General features: G+C 35.3%; 1 protein-coding gene across 2 annotated transcripts in view; it reads right to left on the bottom strand.

Moving 5' to 3' along the window:
- Positions 1–19,318, bottom strand: part of LOC127523910 (protein kinase C epsilon type-like) — a 66,832-nt gene that overhangs the window by 6,106 nt on the left and 41,408 nt on the right. For both annotated transcript variants that reach the window (XM_051915080.1, XM_051915079.1), the window contains exons 11-12: positions 10,115–10,269; positions 13–151 (exon numbers count right to left, since the gene is read on the bottom strand). In XM_051915080.1, coding sequence (XP_051771040.1) covers positions 13–151; positions 10,115–10,269 — 294 coding nt within the window. The remainder of the gene's footprint in view (positions 1–12; positions 152–10,114; positions 10,270–19,318) is intronic.

Below are 19,318 nucleotides of genomic sequence, written 5' to 3'. Positions count from 1 at the left end.
TACTAGTTGTACCTCAGGTGCGATGTAGTCAGGTGTCCCGCAGAAGGTAGTGGTCGTGACCCCGTTCAGAATGCCCTCTTTGCACATGCCAAAGTCAGCCAGTTTACAGTGGCCTTCAGCGTCCAAAAGAATGTTATCCAGCTTCAGATCTCTGGAGTGACGTGGGAAAAAAACAATTAGACCATATTTCAATTTCAATTTTTTTTTTTTTTTTTTTATGTTTGGCTTTAACTCTTTTAATAAATCGCCAGGCTGTTTAAAATGGTGGTGTGAAGGTCGAAATGCCTGTTAGACAGTAAGCTGACAACTGATCTATGAGACCTTGAGGGTCTGACTGTTCTCTAGACCTTTACAACAATAACATATGGCACTAAGCCTCATTTATAACTCAAGCTGCTCTCTGCTCCATTCCTGAGATGGCTGTATGCGGGTCTAGGTGTTGGGAGTGTTCAGGGCAGAACATTTGTGGAGGTAAAAATGACAGCAGCCTCAGGTGAGCTGTTAAAAAGCCTTCCCTTCACAACATACACATCAACATTCTGACCCCTCATTTATTTATATATACATTACTTTCTGTGACATTTTTGCCCTGAGCCCTACCTTAGTTTTGATCGTGACACAGGCTTCTTCAAAGGTATGAAACAAATTTCCACATGAGCATTATTTCAGAGTTTAGGGTGACTTATGTCAGCATTGTGTTAAGATGACGGATTTATACGTATAGCAGAGAGTAAACAACATCAATGATGGACTGTATGTTGGATATTTCTTTTACTGTGCCAATACCAAGTCCTTTTACCCAACAGACCACCCAGAGCGCTAGATTTCATCTGAGTCTCCTTTTAGGACTCCTCTCTCCAACATTCATTATAATATTTTTAATATTTTGTTTAAAAAAGTTCTGTTTCCATTTGTGTTATAATTTCTGTTAGTTTTCTTTAAATATGCCTATAGTTTTTATTAATTTTTATTTCAGTTTTAGTTTTAGGTACTTTAGTACACCAAGTCAAACTAAATGAAAATGGCTATAGCTGAAATAACAATTACAATACGCAACACAGCACATAATATATTTATTTTATTTCAATTAATATTTATTTTTTTTCTTTTCATTTGTCATATTTTACCATAAAATAAGAGCAAATAAATAATAAATTATTTTTTGCTAAAGAATAATGAAGATTTTTAATAAAGTTTTTTTTTTTTGAATTTGCATTGTGACATTTAACCACATTTCTACTCAGTTCCTATTACAGAATCCAAAATTATGTCATTTCTGTGATGAAAAAAAGGGTAATATATTGCAAAACAGAAAAAAATGCTGTTACAGTAATGAGAATCTAACAATCATCACCAATGAAAATAATAGGATTTATTATTATTATTATTATTAATTAAAATTTGAATGGAAATTAATCCGCATACTTTCATTTACTTTAGCCATTCATGAACATGGACAATACCTTTCAAAATTTTTGGGCTGGTAAAATTGTTTAATGATTTTGACTGTTATGCTGCTCACCAAGCCTGCATTTATTTGACCAAAAATGCAGTAAAAACAGTAATATTGTGAAATATTTTCTGTTAATATATTTCATAATGTAATTTATTCCTGTAATGGCAAAGCTAAAAAAGAGCAGTCATTACTCCAGTCTTCAGCGGCACATAAAATCCTTCTAATATGCTGATTTCTGTAAACTCCGAAGAGTGTAACAGTAAACTCTAGTGATGTGGCCAAAGCAAGCATGCCACACGAGTCCTGAAAAGTGAAGCCAAAGCGTCTCAATCGCCCCCAGGTGGATGGAAGCAGTATAGGTCATAAACCCCACCCTCTCCATGTAATGTAATGGGACGCGAGACAAACTAAACAATCAAATTACACTATAAACATTTTTTTCCAAAGGCAGTTTCTGTCATTTTAGACAGTTTTTATCACGCTGGTGTTAGTTCAAGTGTTCGTTCTTTAAATAAGTTTGGTTTTAGTTAGTTACTTGATGATATAAAAACAGGGGTGAGACGTCATGATTGACAGCTGAGATTAATAGCTTCTCTGAGTGAAGTAGTCACTGAGGCACCAACAGACTTTTTTCTGGATCTTTAACTTTAATTTCTATTCTACATTTCCATAACTGTTTATTTCACACCGACATAATGAATTGTTCTGAGTTTTGGCGGGACCTTGATATCGCGGCTCCACTTCGCGCTCACTAATGCGCAGACTCGTGCTCCATGTTTACTATGCGCAGACTCGAGACTCAAAATGTCAGCGCCATATTGGCACACTGGCGGCTTCACTTCCTACAATGGAAGAGAGTGACGGTGCGTCGTCCATCTTTTTTTTACAGTCTATGGGCCAAAGCCAAACACCTCAAGAGGAGCACACAATGATAATATCTGAATCGCAGTGATTGCAGAGACTTGCCCCAGTGCAGATAGGTTGTTTTGCACAGGGGGATGTTTGTGCTCAGTGCCACAGACTAGAAAAAGAAAAGTACACATATAGAGGGTGGAGATTTTGTAATGCCATTTTAAAGGTTAAAGGATGAGACCCTGGTACATGTCAGCCAGGACAGTGTCAGTGGAATCTGGCTGAGGGCATTCAGTGTCAAAGGATTTTTCAAACGTGTAGAAACATTAAATACACTTAATGGGGGTCACATGACAGTTTGACATGCTCATATGAGACATGCCGCCCATGTCAGTCAAGTAAATAAGTGCAGTGTCTGCATGGCTTCAGATGGTCAGACAGTTCATTCCACCATTTTTGCTGATGATCTAAATATGTGAAGTGATTTGCATATTTCAAAACAAACATGTATGTACAGGACACCAGAGTATTCCTCTGCATGTACGCACCGTGTGTGTATATGTGTTACAGTACATGCACCTGGACAAACTAGCTGGAACCTGAAAGCATGCAGGAATGTTCAGAGGAGCTAATCTGATTGTCATGCCTGATAAATCCTGTTTTCTCAGTGTGTCAGAGCAAAATAAAGACAAGAACTGACAATACAGAAAAAGACCCTGTCGAGCCTGGTGACTGCATGCTTAAGTCAATCCCATGCATGAAACTTTTTGTGGTCCACAAAGACAACGATGCGCCGGCAGGAACGTAAAGAACCTAATTTGACTTTTTATTAATGTATTATTAATTACACTTTACAATAAGGTCCCATTAGTTAACATTATTTAATGCATTAACTAACAATGGACAATAGATCTGTTACAGTATTTAATCATCTTTTGGTTAATAAAAATACAACTGTTCATTGTTAGTTCATGTTAGCTCAGGTGCATTAAATAATATTAACAGATGCAACTTTGATTTTAATAATGTATTGGTAAATGTTGAAATTAATGAACTAAGATTAAGAAATGCTTTAGTAGTATTTTTATTGTTAGTTCATGTTAACGGTAACACTTTACAATAATGTCTCATTTGTTAACATTAGTTAATGCATTAACTAACATGAACTATCATGACACGGCTGACGTTCAGTCTACATCCAGCTGTACCTACACATTTAAAGTGTTTGACTTCAAATGCTATACTGAATTTAAAGTTTAACAATGTCAATGTCACGCTTCAGTTTATCATCTGGTGTGTCCTAGAGCCTAAAAAATAGACTAACTTGTGGAAGCATTTTTTACATTTACAATTTATGCATTTTACTATGGAAGTTAGTTTCCGCCACGAAAAAAGATGTGACTTTTTTTCTTGCAATTGCAATTTTATATCTCACAATTCTGAGAAAAAAGTCAGAATTGTGAGTTATAAGCTTGGAATCACGAGAGGCTAGATTGCACTGATAAAGGATGCTGCAATACATCTGAAGACATCTCTTCAGACGTATCAGAGCATGGCTCGTCTCTCTGTGATCTCTGCCTTTCACAGTTTGCAGTTAATGAGCCATAGAGGAGTCTTATATCACTGTACTATTCACCTGAGAATAGAGTCCACTCTAGCTCGTGTAAGAATGTGTAGAGCCATTGTTATCAAAGCCTTGACAATCTATCTGCCCCTTCTTAAGAGGTAGCATGGCTTCAGCATGGCTTCAATAGGTGAGTGACTGAGACTGAGGGGATGTGTACTGCCAATAAGCTCCTGCCATGCTCTATTTAACAGATATCTTGTAGCAGGAAGGGTTTGCGGAGAGAAATGTGGGTGCCAGAGTATGCATGACCTCTCGATGACCCTGTGTGTTTATATGTGTATGTGGTTATATTGAGATAAACAGAAGCCAGGGTATGGTTCAACACATGTCAGGTGTGCATCCATTTGCACACTTCTAAGATAAGGATTCACACTACTCTCGTAAAACCTGCCTATCATACTGAAATATGAGCTATTCAAGTAAAGTGAATAAAGACTACATGCATTTGTAAGGAAGCTCGAGTTCATTAAAAAGTTAACTCAGTCATTCCTCATTAAAAAAGTTTAACCCTTAAAGAAATGAAGAAATGTGCAAAATGATGTACACCTATATGAGATGAAGACTCCAGTCATTTTAGTTGCCTAATATAAGCAGTTTTTTTTTTTTTTTTTTTAGAAATTAAGGTAACACTTTAGCATATGGAACACATATAAACTATTAACTATGCCTTTTCCCTCAATAAACTCCTAATTTACTGCTTATGAATAGTTAGTAAGTTAGTTGTTAAGTTTAAGTATTGGGAAGGATTAAGAATGTAGAATATGGCCATGTAGAATAAGGTATTAATATGTGCTTAATAAGCACTAATAAATAGCCAATATTATAGTAATATGCATGCTAATAAGCAACTAGTTAAAAGACCCTAAAATAAAGTGTTACCAAAATTAATACTTTAATTTAGCAACACTCTAAAAAATAACTAAAAATAAACAGAATAAACTTACACAGTAAAATACCATTTTCCATTGAAACAGTAATATACCATAAAAACAATGCATTCTGGGTAATATTTGTCATTTTAAGAAAAGAACCTATAGGCTACTTTCTCGAAAACGACAAATAATATTTCCCAGAATGCATTGTAATATACAGAATGCAATGTAATATACAGAAGTAATATACTGTAAAAACAATGCATTCTGGGTAATATTTTTGAGAAAGTAGCCTATAGGCCTCTTTTCTTGAAATGAAAAATAATATTACCCAGAATGTATTGTTTTATGGTAAGTTACTGTGAACATTTTTTTTGTTTGTTTTTTTACAGTTATTTTTTAGAGTCAAGGATGCATTATTTTGATCAAAAATGACAGTAAATACATTTAAAAGGTTACAAAAGATTTTTATTTTAAATAAATGCTGTTCTTTTTAACTTTCTATTAAACAAAAATGTAACACAGTTTTCATGAAAATATTAAGCAGCACAGCTGTTTTTAAAATTAACAATAATAAGAAATGTTTCTTGAGCACCAAATCAGCATATTATGATTTCCGCAGGATCATGTGACACTGAAACCTGGAGTAATGATGCTGAAAATTCAGATTTGCCATCACAGGAATAAATTACATTTTAAAATATATTACAATAAAAAAAGAGTACTTTTAAATTCTAAAATATTACTGTTTTACTGTATTTTATACTGTCAAATAAAGGCAGCCTTGGTGAGCATAAGATACTTCTTTTAAAAACATTAAAAAAATCTTACTGATCTCACTAACCCACTTGCTTTTGTGAAAAAAAAAAAAAAAAAAAATTGTTCATGAGTGTGTTTTGTGTGTCAACAGTTCAATAAAGCTTTACAGGACAAAGATAGCACAAGAGAGCCAAACAGGCCCGGTCTTTGATGGTTGATTGGCAAAAAATGTCAACATTTCTTTACTGGCATCATTCAAGCACAAATCTTTTTGTGAGGCACTGTTCCGACATGAGGGCGGACAGCCCAGGTTTATGTAACTGTTCTATTTTTGACAGCAACCATTGAAGTTGGAATGATTTTAGAGATAGGCACTTAACATGACAATAGCCAATAATAATTAGCGGATTGGACCCCAGCTTCTTTAAAGCCAGAAGCTGCCACACGTCCACTACACAGAGTTAAAGTCACCTTTAAATGGAAGTTTCGATAGTCTTTTCTTCCTTATTGTAACATATATCTGAGTAAAAAGGCTTCTTAAACAAGAAAAAATGTAGGGTGGGTCTTGTTTTTGTCTACTGGGAATTGATTGGATCATTGGATCGATGTGGTTTGCTGTTGCTGTGATCTCATGTTGAGTGACAGGTTGTCCCGCCCTTGCACCAACAAACACGTCATCAGAGAAGAGATTTCGTTACAAGTAGGAGGGAAAGTTACTTTGAAAAAAAAAAAAATACAAGGGCACATGTATTAAAAAAAAAATAATGATGTGCATAGATAAATCATTTATAATAAATACTGATATATATGAAAAAAAGGATTGGGCATTTTAATTTCATATAAAGAGGACTCTGTGGGATGTATTTAACAATGGCAACTACTGCTCAAGGTCCAACAAATGCTTCAGTGTTCAGGACTCTTCAACGGACACAACACAGACAATCAATTTCTCTCTTACACATACATAAATCAGTGGGGTCCAAAAGTCTGAGACCAAATTGAAATAAATAAATAAATAATATAAAATACAGATAAAATACCTAAAACACATAAATTAAAAATGCAAATATTATAATAAAATATACAATAAATAGATTAATTATTTATTTTATAAAATTAAGAAATATATACACTACCAGTCAAAAGTTTGGAAACATTACTATTTTTAATGTTTTTGAACGAAGTCTCTTATGCTCATTAAGGCTGCATTTATTTAATAATAAATACAGAAAAAATAATAATATTGTGAAATATTATTACAATTTAAAATTATGGTTTTCTATTTTAATATACTTTAAAATATAATTTATTTCTGTGATCAAAGCTGAATTTTCAGCATCATTACTCCAGTCTTCAGTGTCACATGATGGAGTAATGATGCATTACTGTTTGTATGTATGTATATGTATATATACATACATACACACATCTCTATATTATATATTTGTAATCATGTCATAAAAATACAAATATTATAAGTAATATAGTTTTTATTATATTATATAAAATATTATTATACAAATTCTATTTTTACTTTGACTTTGATTTCACACTTCCTCTGAGCTCCAGTGGACAATTGCTCACACACGTACACATGCCATAATGCATGGACTCCCACACATACACAGATCTGCATGTACACACATAATTAGGCCCTATTGAAATGCCTTCCTGTGTTCCCTTTGAGTGTGGAGTGATTTTTCCATAGAGTCCCTCGTCACTTTAACATGAGGCTCTGCAACTGATCAACCTTCAGTCAAAAAAAAAAAAAAAAATCTCTGCTAAACATTCAATAACAGACAGAAAATAAAGAGAGTTGAAGCTGAATGGTTTACGGGCCTAATCAAGTCTTTACAGAGGACAAGCATTGACCTGCACAACAGATATTGTCAACCTCTTCTTTCTTTCTTTCTTTCACACTGTTTATGTCCCGTTTCTAATAGGAGAGAATTAGGTTAAATAAAATCTCATTTGTTCAAACAGCCAGCAAAAGATGCATTTTGTAGTTCTGAATCAATCAATCAATCAATCAATCAATCAATCTATCTATCTATCTATCTCTCTATTTATCTGTCTGTCCATCTGTCTGTCTGTTTTAAAATGTTTTTGAAAGAAGTCTCTTATACTCACCAAAGTTACAATTATTTGATCAAAAAATCAGTAAAAACAGTAATATTGTCAATTAAAGTTTCATATTTTAATAAATTTTAAAATTTAAAGCCAAAGTTTCAGCAGCCATTACTGCAGTCTTCAGTATCACATGATCCTTCAGAAATCATTCTAACATGATGATTTCTTTTTCAGTAAACATTTCTTATTATTATCAATGTTGAAAACAGTTGTGCTGCCTAATATTTTTTATGGTAACAGTGATATATTTTTATATTGAATAGAAAGTTCAAAAGAACAGGATTTATTTCAAATAGAAACCTTTTGTCAATCTTATGTCAAAAAAATGAGAAAAAAAAAAAATCTTATTGACACCTAACTTTTGAACAGTAGCCAATATACTGTATAAGCATAAGCTCTGCCTCTCTAAGAAATGGTATAGAAAATAAATCACATAATAGGATTTTCTTGACACATTTCAAGTGATCTCGAACACTAACCTGATATTCTAGAAGTGTATACCTAGTGCTTGTACAAATTAGAAGTATACTGTATATTTTTAAGGTTTTACTCCTCAAAAAAAAAAGAAAAAAAAAAAAGGAGCTGGAGAGAAAAGGTGGAAAGGATTTGGTGTTGCTGGGGGCTAAAGAGGCCTCGAATTCATCAGAGAGATGCTCTAATCCACTAATTCACCCCACCTCCACTTACATTCCTCAGCGCTTCCCTGAGGCCAGATCTATCATGTAAAACCATCTACACATTTACAGGGACACTTACAAAACCCAATAAATTACAAACCACAAACATTTGATCATCATATGTTTAAATCAGGTACTGAACTATTAATATAATACTTTGAGAAACTTAATACTGCTATTCCTATAGTCTGATCTATGTTTGGATAACTACTATTAACAAAAACCGAGAAGGAGATGGACACCGACAGCTCACTTGCATTAATTAACTTAAAACACTTTACTGGACAAGAACAATCAATATAAGAATCAGGACATTGATATGGCAAGCACTTTTGACATGATAATAGGGAGAGATAGGTGCTTTAGTACTGCAATAACGACGGCTGTCTCAAATGGGGGTCGTGTGTAGTTTGACCTCTTGTATCTTGCAGAAACCAGCAGGAATGTGTAGGATTGTCATAGTACTACAATATCTACCCGAACTGTGGATAAGGAATATTGCTTTTTGTGCTTTTCTCCTGGCATGTGACCCATTGCAGCTTCTGTATTCAGCTTACAGTGTATCTTTTTGCTTGTAAGTCTGACTGTGTGATAAACAGACAGAAGGACAGCAAGGACATGTATACAAATTTGTACCTGGGAAAGAATTAATGAGTTTGGCTATGTTCACACAGTCAGTGTTTGGGATTGACAACAGTATTTATCAACAAGTGTGACTCTCAAACTGTCTCAAACTACGAGAGTAGACAGAAGAGTATTCAATAATGTCTTCGGTTCACTTTGTGAACTGTATTTTGCCACATTTGTCACTCTAAACAAGATTAACAACTGTATTTTGTCAAATTTATCACTTATAACAAGACTTACAACTGTATTTTGCTGCTTTATGAACAAAGTGCGTGTGTGTGTGTCTCAATACCTGTCCGAACGTGTGTGTCTGTGTGTGTGTGTGTGTGTGTGTGTGTATATACATAAAGAAATGCTAAACAAATGAGGGGGCTTCTCTTGTAGTTTTGTGCAGACCATGAAAAAAGGTTGTGGATTAGTCCTTTGAGACTTTTCACAGTTGTTTCATCTTATCGGCCTCTGTTAAAAAAAATCTGAACTGTATCAAGAGCTCAGTGCTGAGGTCAGCCCACAGTATACATTGTATCTTTGGTTGTCCCTGGAGAGCATGAAACCTTTTCTGGCCTGAATAGCAACTTTACTTCATCAAGAGAGGTAAGCTGATACTAAATGCTACGCTAACAATGGCTTGATCTTTTGCTAACTCTCCTGGGTCAAATGGGATTAGCATCTACCTCAGAGCTGGAACAAAAACAAGCATTTAACGTCTTTGAGTGCCAGTTAGCATGAAGCCTGGGTAGGATTGGCATCATTTGTGGGAGCAGAAGTCACGCTGCAGTCTCATGGCATAACTAGTGTGTGTCTTTAAAGTGTGCCATTTCTACACTGCTAGTGTCACCAAAAAATGCAACATGGAATAAAATTGACGCTTTCTCTATTTTGTCAATATTATGTACAGTAAGACGAGGAATATAAATGTCAAAACTACCTGGCTCCATTCTGGTCCACTTTTCACAATCCAGTCATATTCTGATTGATAAAAGTAAGTCCTGCCCTACATTTTTTCCCATTGAAAATCCATCTCATAAAAACCATTTATAAAAATGACACATTATCTAAGTAAAACAGGCTCCGAATAGCATTTCCTGTTGACTTTTACTTTGTGTGAGTATACCTGTAGATGACGCCGTGTTGGTGCAGGAACATAAGTGCTGATGTGACCTCAGCTGCGTAGAAACGGGAACGGGCTTCATCAAACTTTCGTGAGCGCTGGATCTGAAACATCAGGTCTCCTCCGTTCACATACTCCATAACAAAGAACAACCGATCCTACAGAGACAGAGAGAGAATGAAAAAGAAGACAGTTCATTTTCATAGAACGGGACTCCACACCCAGTAATAGCGTGATCTAAAATCTTCTATAGTTTCACTGTCAGTCCTGTTGTAGTTTCCTATTGTAGTTATAAGCTGTGTTTCCACCAAAGGAACTTTCCCCAGGAACTAGGGACTCTGGGGTGGTACTCGGTGTGTTTTGACCGCAGGAACCAGGGTCTAAATGAAGTTCTGGGTAATTTCCCCCTCAGAAAGTACCTGCTCATGGGGTAGTACTTTTTCAAAGTTCAGGAACTTTCGGGGGTGGGACTTGGGCACTGAACTGATTGGTTGAGTTCACGCAGCATTTTGACTGGTTGTCTCCACTCAGCATTTTATTTTGACCAGCATTTTTAAAAGTCTGTTGCAGTGCGTGCAGTAAGAGCTGTTTGCTATTCGAATCAACAATGGAGTTTAAAAATACGACCGATGGACCAGCAACGAGGTTCAGGCTTTATTAAGCTTATATGCGGAGGACGAAATCTAGCTGGAACTGGAAAATTGCACGCAGTCCCAGATTTAAAGGGACAGTTCACCCAAAAATGAAAATTATTCCATGATTTACTCACCCTCAAGCCATCATAGGTGTATATGACGGTCTTCTTTCATACGAACACAATCGTAGTACATCATGTCATTGTGTACTACGTTGCGGAAGTTAACGTTTTTTGGACGTACGGCAAATGTGTATGGCTGTTGCACCGGAAGCTTGTTATTTTACTTTATAAAGTTTTAAATAAGGATACTTGTCTTACACAAATGCATTGATTCACTTCAAAAGGCCTTTATTAACCCCCTGGAGTTGTATGGATTAATTTTTTATGGATGGATGGATTTTTTTGTCTTCAGAATTTGAGCAGCCATTCACAACTATTATAAACCTTGGAGGACTAAGGATATTTTTCAATATATCTCTGATTGTGTTTGTCTGAAAGAAGATATACAGTACATATACACCTAGGATGGCTTGAGGGTGAGTAAATCCTTTTTTTTTTTTTTCTTCACTTTTGGGTGAACTGTTCCTTTAATCTTCACGGTACTTTAGACCGCGATGGAAACGCAGATAGCAACAGGTCTGGGGGAAAAAAAGTTCCTAGGACAAATTGTTCTGGGTAATTTCGGTGGAAAAGCAGCTATAGTTTTACACCTGTCCAAATAACAGTTAAGCATTGCACATGCCAAAGACAACAAAGCAAATTTGCTTATTTGATTACCTGACAACACAATAAACAAAATAATTACAGCACAGGCTCTTGGATGATAAAATGGAGCACACATTCTGACTCACAGTAGGAAACATTACAAGAAATCTTTCCTACTGTGGATCAGAATGTGTGCTTCATTTTATTCATTTTATTCTCATTTATTTAGTCTAATAAGGAAAGAAGAAAAGAAAGTTTGTGATTTTTGTGTTCCCTTTCTATAAATTAGGAAATAGGCACGTCAATATAAAAACTGTATACACTTCTTATCATAATCTTTTGATCTCAATATCCACATAGTTTATGATCAGGAAGCTCAGATACATCTTTTATATTGCCCTTACAATAAAACAACACAATTCCCCAATTCAGAGAAATGCATTTCCAGTAAAGCTACATGAAATCCTGCAGAGTTTAAAGTTTACCCGGCTATCAACTGTACATGGGGACATTTCATAGACTTTTATTGTTTAAAATATATTATATATTAAATATGATATTTAATTACCAAATTTGAAATTATTCAACACCCCTGACCAGAAACACATTCTGCTGTTGTAAACTACATTTTTTGAAAACACTTTAACTAAGGTATCAGTAAACTATCATAGAAAGTTTATTAATACACATTTGAGTAATTCTGAGAATGTTGAGTTACGCTGTTTAAAAAATGGCTCTAAACATCCGTGTACAAAATTATTCACCCCCCAAAAGTCAAATTTAATAGAGAATCCTTTACTTTTTATAACCTAAATGTAGCCTCTAAATGCTCTAAAGTTTCTGTCACCTCTCTATTGGAATCTTAGCCTATACCTCATGCACAAAAGCTTTCAGATCACTGATAATCTTTGGTTTTCATGTTGCCACTGCTCTCTTTTAATCCCATCAAATATTTTCAATGAGATTTAAATCTGGAGACTAAGCATGCCACTCAAGAACATTGTAGGACCAAGCCCTAAACCAGGTTTGGGTAGATTTGGATGTATGCTTAATCATCAAGTCCACTGATCATCAAGCTTCAGTCTATGAACAGAAGGCACCATATTCTCTGCCAAATTGGCTTGATACTTCAAAGAATCCATTATGTCCTTCATACAGTCAAGTTTTCCACTTCCTACAGCAGAAAAACACCCCATAACAAGACTGGTCCAGCTCAGTGTTTGACTGCGGTGATGGTGTTCTTGTAGGCAAAAGCCCTGCTTTTTTGCACCAATCATATCGCTGATTCATGGGTCCAAAGTGTTTCACACACACACACACACACACACACACACACACACACACACACACACACACACACAAGTATGAGGAAGCTTGTGTGTGGCTAAGCAAAGGTCAATGGATTATAAGGAAACAAAACAATACACACACAACACAATTACTGTAAGTCTTTGTTTAAGGTGAAATACTTTATATCAAATCACATATCATCTCATTCTTTGCTAAATTACCTCTTAGGGCCAGGTTTACTAAACAGGGCAAATTAGCGTGAGACCACAATCCAATAAAAGCGCCAATGGGAGTAAATTAAAGAACACAGATGCAGCAGCTCATTTTCATTTTGACCAACGCAAATTAGAGTACGGTCAGAAACTAACAAAGCCATTGATAATCAGGTGAGGGTAATCTAATAACACAGGCGCAGCAAATTAAAAATAATGTGGCTTGGCAAGTGATATGTTTGTCTTCCTCTGGCATTCCAAAAAAAGATGAGTGAGAGAATTCTCTCCGTTCTATCACGCACTCTCTCTGTTCTCTGCAGTTCCTCCTCTAGTAAATATCGCAGTCATGCCATACGCAAAATAGTATAAGACATGCTTTTTTGGGCGGTAAATAATAGCGCAAATACCAGTAAATCTATCTCATAAACTATCGCAAACCTTAGAAAATCACGTTGCATGATTTATTTAAATTCTCTCCTCCCATAAATTGTGCATCTGAAAAGGAAACTCCCACAAATGCATATGCAATAAGGTCAAAAAATAATTGTGTCCATCGCTATTTTTTCCACTGCGTGTCTTTAGTAAATCCTGACAGTAGCTTTTTAACACCAAAAGAGTGTTTGCGCTGAAGGAAGCTGTTAGTAAATCTAGCCCTTAATGTCTTATCTGACTATGGAGTCACTATATATTATTTGAGTCACTACATTTCACTATATTTTATTTATGTATGATGCTTGCCAGTGCAAAAGTCAACGGCGTGATGTTAGGCTGTTGAGAGTGGCATTCGTATGAGATCACTAACGTGTTTAGAGTGGCTTCTGAGGTTGTAGAGGGTTTCTATGTAGTTCTTATTGGCTCAAGTTAAATCTCCCACCTTCAAGTGTCTATAAGTTCCCTCATTTTTTGTTGGTTAATGGGATTTTTTGTCCCTTTTATTGTTTTTAATAAATGTAAAAGCATATATCACATAGCATGCCACATGATTTGAGGTATCCGTAGCACAAACAGTGTGGGAAAACATTTAAGTTTATTAGAATTTGAAGAAATCCCAACGTTTTAAAGTACTTGTCATGAAAGGACCTTGTTATTTTGTGCCAATATTAAGGTACTTCTTAAAGGATTAGTTCACTTTAGAATTAAACTTTTCTGATAATTTACTCACCCCCACGTCATCCAAGATGTTTACGTCTTTCTTTCTTCAGTCGAAAAGAAATTGAGGAAAACATTGCAGTATTTTTCTCCATATAGAGGACTTAACTGGGGTACAATGGGTTGAAGGTCCAAATTGCACTTTCAATGCAGCTTCAGAGGGCTCAACAAGATCCCAGCCGAGGAATATGGGTCTTATCTAGCATAACGATTGGTCATTGTCTAAAAAAAATAAAAATTATATACTCACAAATGCTCGTCTTGCACTAGCTCTGCGATGCACCATGCATTACGTAATCATGTTGGAAAGGTCACGCGTGACATAGGCGAAATCATTTCGCTAAATAAGACCATTATTCCTCGGCTTGGATCATGTAGAGCCCTTTGAAGCTGCATTTAAACTGCAATTTGGACCTTCACAACCTGTTAGTAGCTGTTGAGGTCCACTATATGGAGAAAAATCCTGGAATGTTTTCCTCAAAAACCTTAATTTCTTTTCGACTGAAGAAAGAAAGACATAAACATCTTGGACGACATGGGGTTGAGTAAATGATCAGGAAATTTTAATTCTGAAGTGAACTAATCCTTTAAGCATTATGCATGGAGGTTAATGACAAGAATAGTATACTAAATCAATCAGGATATAGGTATATTAAATTAATCTTAATGGTGAAGTGGTGGTTGGTATTTAATGCAGAATACATAATGAAGTGCCGCCAGAAATATCACACTGACATACTCCACATTCCCTGACTGACACAAATAGTTTTAAGCCATGACTTTTGATGAACAAAGTTCTCTTATGTAAATGTACAAAAGCCCACTTCTGTGTATTATGTGCTTCATTCAGAGAGGAGGAATTTAAACAGGATGCTTAAATAGTTTGTGTAAATGTGCCAAGAAATCTGAAGGAGTCCCACCCAATCCAATATGAACAAACATTTCCTGCCCCTAATTAGAAATGAACAAATAGTGTCTTCCGTTTGGGTTGGACCACAAGACAGCAGCTCTGATTGGAAGATAGCAGACACAGCACAGCCCCGTTTGGGTTAGTCAAAACTGGCTCTGTTTTGTTAGCTTAAAAGGGAACGAGACAAGACGACTCTTCAATATTGAGTCATGAATGCAGAAAAGAACAGTGTATCGTTACATCTGAAATTATAGTGCGTGTGTGTTATGCAGGGCAGTTCTCTGTCATGCTGCTACAGACGGGTGGTGTAAGGAAACGTCTGTTTAGTCTCATCCATGCTTATATAACGTGTTATGAAAGACATTTTCAATGGCTTATTTTCTAAAGACTGCAGGTGCAGGACGCTTCTGACAAACCAGTGCTGAAAACACAAAACAGAAATACAGTACACAAACATGATAAGACCTGTAATCTGCATCATCGAAAGCCTATAGAAGCCTATAGACACATACACAACTCAACAACTTCACCAAATCCGTGTCGGATTACAACTGTACTGTACGCAGTACTGCTGACTTTGGCAATAGTTTGTAGTTAAATACGCAGTGATTCTATAATGATAATCATTATTACACTACAATTTAATTCAGCAAAGGATAATTATGTGACACTGAAGACTGGAGTAATGATGCTGAAAATTCACATTTGTCATCACAGGAATAAATTACTTTTAAAAAAATATATTCAAATAAAAAAGTTATTTTAAATTGTAATAATATTTCACAATATTACTGTTTTTACTGTATTTTTGATTTAATAAATTAAGCTTTAACATACTTCTTTGAAAAATCTGTCACAATTTATATTAGGTGTCCTTACGTACTTACATCAAAAATAATTAAAAAATGTACTTATTGTGTTCATGTTGTATTACAAAATACTTGTGCTGCTACTGAGGTGGGTTAGAAACAGGTTTGGTGGTATGGGTAGGTTTAAGGGTGGGTTAAGGGGTAGGGGAAGGGTCAACAGTATAATTATAGAAATTAATTACAGCTGTAATTACATGCAGGTATTTTAAAAATATGAGTACAATGTAAAATCATCTATGTACACAGTAAGTACATTGTATCAAATTATTCATTTAAATGTTAGTACATAGTAGTTAAAGAGACCTAATATAAAGTGGGACTCAAAAAAACATTAAAAATCTTGGGAAACAGCCCCAAAATTTGAATTGTGTGCATAGAAATTGTTTGAATTGTACAAAAAAAGCACATTTCATGACACCTAGTAAGCCATTAGTGTGTGACAGTAATTTATGACTGTTATGGAAACCCATTCCCACCCAGAAAAAAGTAATTATGCCACAATGTGACTTTATATCTAACAAAATTAACTTTATTCCCTGTAATTGCAACTTCAAATCTTACAACTGACTTTATTTCTTGTAATTCTAACTTTGTTGCACTTGCAACTTAATATCTCATAATGTGACTTTGTATCTCATTTTTAATTTTTAGCCACTATTGTTTTATATAGAATTGTTCTGTAGTCTAGACAGTATTTAATGCAATTACATCAGAAATAACTAATTAAATTACAGAAAAACTATGAGCAATACCTTACTTTACTTTTTTAAAAGATTAGTTCACTTCAGAATTAAAATTTCCTGATAATTTACTCACCCCCATGTCTTCCAAGATGTCTTTCTTTCTTCAGTCAGAAAGAAATTAAGGTTTTTGAGGAAAACATTCCAGGATTTTTCTCCATATAGTGGACTTCACCAGGGTACAACGGGTTGAAGGTCCAAATTGCAGTTTAAATGCAGCTTCAAAGGGATCTACGCGATCCCAGACGAGGAATAAGGGTCTTGTCTAGCGAAACAATCGGTCATTTTCTAAAAAATAAAAATAAAAAATTTATATACTTTTTAACCACAAATGCTTGTCTTGCATTAGCTCTGCGAATGCGGCATGCATTACGCAATCACATTGGAAAGGTCACGCATGACGTAGGTGGAAGTACCAATCCAGTGTCTACAAAGTGAAGACTAAGTCAAACGTCCTTTACAAAAAAAGGTAAAACAATGATGTTGGACAATTTTGAAGTTGAAGGAGAAAATTAGTTTTTCGCCCTACCGCGTCACTTTCACCTACGTCACGCGTGACCTTTCCAACATGATTACGTAATGCGTGGCGCATCGCAGAGCTAACGCAAGACGAGCATTTGTGGTTAAAAAGTATATAACTTTTTATTTTTTTAGAAAATGGCCGATCGTTTCGCTAGAAAAGACCCTTATTCCTCAGCTGGGATCATGTAAAGCCCTTTGAAGCTGCACTGAAACTGCCATTTAAACCTGTTGTACTCCGGTGAAGTCCACTACATGGAGTTTAATCCTGGAATATTTTTACTCAAAAACCTTAATTCCTTTTCGATTGAAGAAAGAAAGACATAAACATCTTGGATAACATGGGAGTGAGTAAATTTTAATTCTGAAGTTAACTAATACTTTAAAGGAAAAGTAATTAAATGACATTAATAAATTACTTAGCAATGCATTACACAAACACGGCTCACAATTACCTTATTAAAATTTGCAAGACTATTACACAATAAATATTGCACTCTAAAGTTGTAACAAGCTTTAATAAAAAAATATCTATAAAAAAAAGAATAATATTCTCTCTATCCATCTAGACCTTTAAAACATGGGTTGGTCCTGCTGCTTTCTATATCTAAATCAAGAAGTTTTATAAGGATTTTGAATTAGATGCACTGACAGTTTACAGAAATGTTCAGAGCCAGCAGTCTAACAGATAGGTGTAAAAATAGGTAAAAACGGAGAGCAATGCAGACAAAGAGACGGACTAAGAAAAAGCAAAAGATGGAAGGAAAGATGTTGTCGTGCTCAGGAGAAATTTGAGCTCAGGTTTGGCTGCACTACAACATTGTTCAGAGTTTTGAAAGCGAATTCAACTCATCAATCTACTCTGGAAAAAGAGGGAGAGAGAAAGAGAAAGAGAGAAGCAAGACATGGAGAGAGAGGGATGAAAGAAAGAAAATGATGCTCAAATCACCCGTGTAATTGTGAGAACACACTCAGAGAACACACAAGACCACAACCAAAAACAATGACACAAATCTTGAAATTTGGCCAAAAGAGAGTAATCTGAAATTGCATGTCTCTAAAAATATAGTTCTCATTTTGCTCTAATAAAGACAACTTCGATATTAAAGAAAGAGAGAATTAAAAGCATTAAAAGTAACGCAATCTTGGGTCTTCATCTCAGTAATTGCTTGCATCTGTATTTAAAAGTGTCTGCAGTTTCACAACTCATAGGCTTAGAAGACGTGTTAGACACACAAAGCAAGACTACATGTTCTGAAACTTCTAAATCATCAGACACAGTTTCACTGAACTCACTTGAGTCTAGATTGCTTCACAGTAGCGGAGGAAAGCACATGAGGGCTTCTGGGTTGCGCCAGTGCTAGAGATAGTGAGCAGTGAGCTGTGATAATGACCTCATCTGTATCTGTCCTCAGATGGCAATGAAGAACACACTCATGTCACACACTGTCCATAACCATGACAAGTCAAGTCAAGACAGAGCCAGTTTCACCATCCAGTCTAATTCTTCTTACTCACTTGTCATTAAAAGTTATAGCTGTAAACTATCTCTAGGTGTTGGGAAGTTTGCAAAATGATTAATCAAAATGAATCTAAGAATACTCAGTCACATCATCACTGACATAGCGTTAAGTTTTAGCTATGTCATGTCATATCCTCACCTTAGGCAATATAATTTATTATATGTAAATTTATAGGTGAGTAAACTGGGATAGAACTATTAATTTACAGTAAGTTTATAATAATATAATATAATATAATAGTCATTATTCATATTTATTAATAATTGGCAGGATAGAATCCTTTTAAAACTTGTTAAATTTTTAATAATATAATATAATATAATATAATAAAAGTCACAGAGAACTCTCCATCATGAGCTAACTCTCTGCCCCTCCTTTCAGTCTCTCTGTTTTTCCCAGGCAATCATTCAGACTTTACATGTTCCATAATCCTCCTCACGCTCTTTCTACAGGGCCCCTTCTTTTGGCTATTTTCTATCTGCAGGAGCATGTCTGCCCATGGTCCCAACAGGCCTCATCAGAAACAGTTGTGTAATGTTATTTACATTTCTGCAGCGTAATTACAGTCGATAAGAATATGGCTGTGATCCCAAAGCTGATTAAAACCAGAGGCAGCAGTTCAAAAAGAGTACACGACTCCTCTCTCCCCCCAA

Source organism: Ctenopharyngodon idella, chromosome 12 (assembly GCF_019924925.1).
Source record: "Ctenopharyngodon idella isolate HZGC_01 chromosome 12, HZGC01, whole genome shotgun sequence".
Taxonomy (NCBI): Eukaryota; Metazoa; Chordata; class Actinopteri; order Cypriniformes; family Xenocyprididae; genus Ctenopharyngodon; species Ctenopharyngodon idella.
The sequence above is the reverse complement of the archived record's forward strand: the minus strand, read 5'-3'. Positions and strand labels throughout refer to the sequence as shown.